The sequence below is a fragment of the Lytechinus variegatus genome, chromosome 5, assembly GCF_018143015.1.
Source record: "Lytechinus variegatus isolate NC3 chromosome 5, Lvar_3.0, whole genome shotgun sequence".
Taxonomy (NCBI): domain Eukaryota; kingdom Metazoa; phylum Echinodermata; class Echinoidea; order Temnopleuroida; family Toxopneustidae; genus Lytechinus; species Lytechinus variegatus.
The window spans coordinates 28,059,469-28,064,224 of NC_054744.1; the positions used below are offsets into that span (position 1 = coordinate 28,059,469).

Consider the following 4,756-nt stretch of genomic DNA (forward strand, 5'->3'; position numbering starts at 1 on the left):
TAAAAAATCGTAATTTGAATGATGATTCCATCATAAGAAATTAGGATAATGACAAATATTTAGCACAAATTTCAGATATTATAAAAAGGTGTAACAGAAAATTGTATATGTTCAGACTTGTCAAACAATGTAAACTCCCTATGTCAGACCTTGTTCAAATTTACATTGGATATATTCGTCCAATTTTGGAGTATTGTGTACCGGTTTTTAATGGAGCACTAACTGCTAAACAGGTTAAAGACTTAGAAAAAATACAAAAAAGAGTCTGCAAAATAATTCTTGGCTCAGATTTTATAGACTATGAAAGTGCATCAACAAAATGTGGATTGGAATGTCTTGAAAGAAGACGAAAAAGACTGTGTTTGGAGTTTGCTAAATCTCTTTAAAAAAAACCCTCACTGTAATAACTGGCTACCAAAAAGGAAAATGTCTCAATCTCATTAAGGAGTGTTCCAAACTTTGCTCAGTTAAAATGCAAAACAGATCGCTTTAGAAAAAGTGCAATACCATATTTCATTGATTTACTAAATTCTAAAGAATTTTTTTTCTTTTCATATCCTTGAAATCAACTCAAATGTTTGCCATTATTTTAGTCTCCATTTCAATCCAATTGATATTTGAATTTTTAATTGTCTAATATTCATCACTTTTTGATATCGTATTTCTTTTTTCGCTCTATTTTATCATATTTAATGAATTTTTATGTACACTTGCTCGTTGAAATTTATTTATTATCAATGTACATTGTAAATTGTAAATGTTTGCTTTTATCCATGACTTGTGAACGTTTTATTGTAAACATGTTAATTTCAGCCTTCTGGCTTTGTAACATGTATTGTTTTTTATATGAAATAAACCATGATTGAATTGAATTGAATTGAATTGAATGTGAAACCAAACTAGAACATGATTAGAATCACGAACGCTAATTACAGTCACGATTACAATGGCATGATTAGATATCCACGTGTGGAAAGGCCCTTGCTCGTACTTGTTGAAATAATGACTATTTTCTCTGCTTCTTCATCGACATCATCTGCCGCCATTGCAAGCAACACATTCGTTACGTGCATGGCTTCCAAAGCGGATAACAAACAAGCCTCATAATGTTTTAAATAATTTCTAAATACTTTTGGCACCAGTCCTCCCTGATAGCCTATAGCGTTGTCCGGTATTTTGATGTCAATACCCGGTGATGGGGAGACGATAAAACTCTTGAGAGAGGGCACATGATGATGCACCTAAACCATTCCGGTAACCGTAGCCTACAATTATTGAAATCAATCCGGTCTTTTGCTGGTAGTTCTCCCAACAAACAAGGTTTTTCTGGTTGTTTGAAAACCGGTGGTCTTGGTGAGAGTCGATTCATTCTCCCAAATCACTTCATTTTTGGCTTACATCACAGTGGCACCTGGTTGAAATGCTCTCATGCGAACTGAATTATTACATCTGGACCATACCATTTAATATTCTTGGATTAATGCTCGATAGGTAAGTCCTCGCTCTGAGGCTATATTCATTATTGTCCTTGTAGTTTATCTAATGAATAATTTGTCCTCAAAATGAGAGGGAAAATGTTTTTTGGAAACTTTTTGAGGCATCATTTAGGCCAAAAAAAAAATATTCAAAGAGGGTAGGGTACTTTCGTGGAAATTAATGTTGGCATAATCTCTTTAAAAGGGTACTCCATGCATGCTAGAAATAATGTGATTTGAACAGATAGAGAAACATCAGACAAAGAAAAAAAAGAAAACTGAATATTTCATCAAATTTGGGCAAAAGATATTGGTTAATTTCAAAATCCAATAACTTTGTTATTTCTTATCATATTCTGATACTAAAATATCAGCATTTTACTCGATGAGGTTTCCCCCTTTATTTAGATATATAAGCATTTTTTTTTACTACTCCGGAGCACCTCCTGAAGCACACATAGGTTAAATTCAGATAACTCAACTGTATGGAATTCGATATAAACGGAGGCATTTTTCATTTTGAGAAACTAATTTATCCCTACTATCGGAACAAGTCGGCCCCCTTCCGAGACTTTGTTTTAAGGTGAAAAAAAAACCTAGCTGGTTTTAAGAAAGAAAAAAGGTGGGATTATTTTTCTTCTACGTCAAAGCAGGACTTCATGATTTAATGACATTCATATCCGGCACTTTGACTAATGTTTCATTCGGATCGACATCATTTTCATTAAAGGAGTTCATTGTCTTCATGATAAAACAGGATTCGGAATGTGGGCAAATTATTATGCAATACTATTTTTCTCAATTTATGTTTAAAGAGCTCACTTGCAAAAGGGGATAGGTGCCTGTTTCATCAAATTTGATTTTTCATGTTGATGTCTCAATGTATGATACCAAAGAAAAGTTGAAATTCCGATAAAAACGTGAACTAAAATGGCAAAGAAAAAAAATCACTTTTTTTTCAAAAAGGGTTAGGTCCATTTCAGTTTTGTTGCAAAAGGGGTTATGCCAACACAATTTTTTGGGAAAAGGATATCTTAAAAAATATGAAGACAGGTAGATTTCTTTTATATCCAATTTTATGATCCCATGATAGGGTAGTACGTCATGACAAGTTAGTTTCTCATAAGAGTATTGCAACAAGTGAGAATAAAAATCATGGCTTTTCTCGGAATGGTCCAGAGTGGACCTAACCCCTTTTGCAACTTAACTCTTCATTTGTTACATGTATCATGCCCAAGGAGCTAAACGTGACATCAAACCATTCTCATCTCAAGCATGAGATAGCAGTAACTGAACTGATTTAAAAGATTCCATGCTAGCCGTCTTTCGCGCGATGGACATAGCTCGGTGCGAACAGACTTTGCACAATCTCAAAGATTATTAGGGCCTCCCCTTCATTAGGATCGTCATTTGCCCGAAGAAGCCTCTTGGTAATTGGCGAAACGTCGCAACATTGAGATTATTTCCATTTTTTTAATACTTTCTTTGTAATTACTTCTAATGTTATTTCATTTCATAGAGACCTGTTCTGCTGATAACGTGACGTCCATCCTACGACATGGATTCATCAACACCTAGTGAGGAAACAGTTCTCCTTAACAGAACACCGGCTAGTAACGGGACAGATTGGGAATTCACGGACTACAAGCAAAGAGTCTTCATTGGTATTCTCTTTATCTTGATCTCAGCTGTAGGGCTGGTTGGCAATCTCATGGTCATTGTCGCCGTCAGTCTCTCCCGCAAGCTGCAAACGGCGACCAATGCCTTCGTTCTCAACACCAGTTGCGTCGACTTCCTGAACTGTCTCTTCCTGCCGTTCAATGCGGTGTCCATGCTGAGCAAGTCTGGATGGCCACTCGCTCCAGGAGTTTGCACCATAGCTGGTGGGATTACCATGGTATGTCTAGGAGCTACCCTGGTCAACCTGGCCCTCATAGCCATCAATCGTGCCTATTTGATCGTGAACCCGAGAGATAATTATTGCAAACTCTACAGTCCTGTCAAGTTGGGTCTAATGGTGTTCTTCGCCTGGTTCTACCCCATCATGGCGTTTGCCTTACCGCCATCTCTGGGAATTGGTAAGCTTGGGTATTCGGAGGCATACAAGGTTTGCTTCTGGGACGATGACCACGAACTTGTCTATATCAACGACTACATCGTCGCTCTCACCTTCTTGATCTCATTCATCATCATCATTGTCTGCTATGCGATGATCTACGTCCACGTTAGGCGTCACAACCGTCGTCTTCAGGTCTTTTATTCCAACAACCCAACCAAGCCCAGCGACGCTGCTTCTACCCGTGAGCTCATGAACGGGTCGTCCGTTAAAATAACCGAAAAATGCCACAATTCCACACTGGAAACACAGGCTAAGAAGTCCCGCAACAAACGCGAGATACAGATCACCAAAAATCTATTCTATGTGGTGTGCGCCTTCTTCTTTTGCATCCTTCCCTACCCGATCTCGCTCACCATCCCCTTCAAGAGCGTTGCGGACGTCTACGCCGGTGTTCTCCTCATGGCCAACTCCTGTGTAAACCCTCTCATCTACAGCTTCAAGCATCCTCATTTCAATATCATTTTCAGGATGATGTGTCGAGGGAACTGGGATGAGATTCCTCAACCATCCACTCTCCTCAAGTTTGTTCTGAGGTCATCTGGCATAGAGCGTCAGCGTTCTTCGTCCAACCTTCGTACGAACGAAACGGGGTCGACGCGTTAAATGTTTTCCGAATTATCCAAACGATGATTACTTTCAACAATTATTATAACCACACCTCATTGTGTTCGCTTCACGCTTTGCTATTAACTCTATGACTATCGCATTTTGTTAATAAATCTTTAGCATTAAGCTAGGCATTAAAAACACGAATTGTGTGATTATGTTCTGAACAATAATTCGAATACACTGCATACTAAACTGTAAACGTAGTAATTCTGACATGCCTTACATCCTGAGTATAGGACACATCGAATTCAGATTGTAGACAATTAGTTCACTACAACGATGAGCCATGGCGTAATTTCCTTTGGCAAGAAAATCATCCATATCGTGCAGCACTCGACCCAGGTTTGGTGAATGGGTAATCGGTAGGATTTATTCCTTGAACGCTTTAACGCCTATTGATATGGCGGCTCAGCTACAGCCGGGGTAATAATATGATACCAAGTACAAAAGCGCAGTTGAGTATATGCACATAGTAACTGCGCTATATAAATTGACATATTATTATTATTATGTGAGTCGCAGCGTTACTACGAGGAGAATGCATTGCAGTGAT

The 4,756-nt window shown here is 38.2% G+C and overlaps 1 protein-coding gene across 1 annotated transcript; it reads left to right on the top strand.

Annotated features, from left to right (window-relative positions):
- The first annotated feature begins 1,361 nt into the window (after positions 1–1,361).
- LOC121415865 (melatonin receptor type 1B-A-like) lies at positions 1,362–4,205 on the top strand. Its single transcript, XM_041609240.1, has 2 exons — positions 1,362–1,491; positions 2,995–4,205. Exon 2 carries the CDS (start codon positions 3,034–3,036, stop codon positions 4,195–4,197), a length of 1,164 nt encoding a protein of 387 aa, XP_041465174.1. The 5' UTR covers positions 1,362–1,491; positions 2,995–3,033; the 3' UTR covers positions 4,198–4,205.
- The last annotated feature ends 551 nt before the right edge of the window (positions 4,206–4,756 follow it).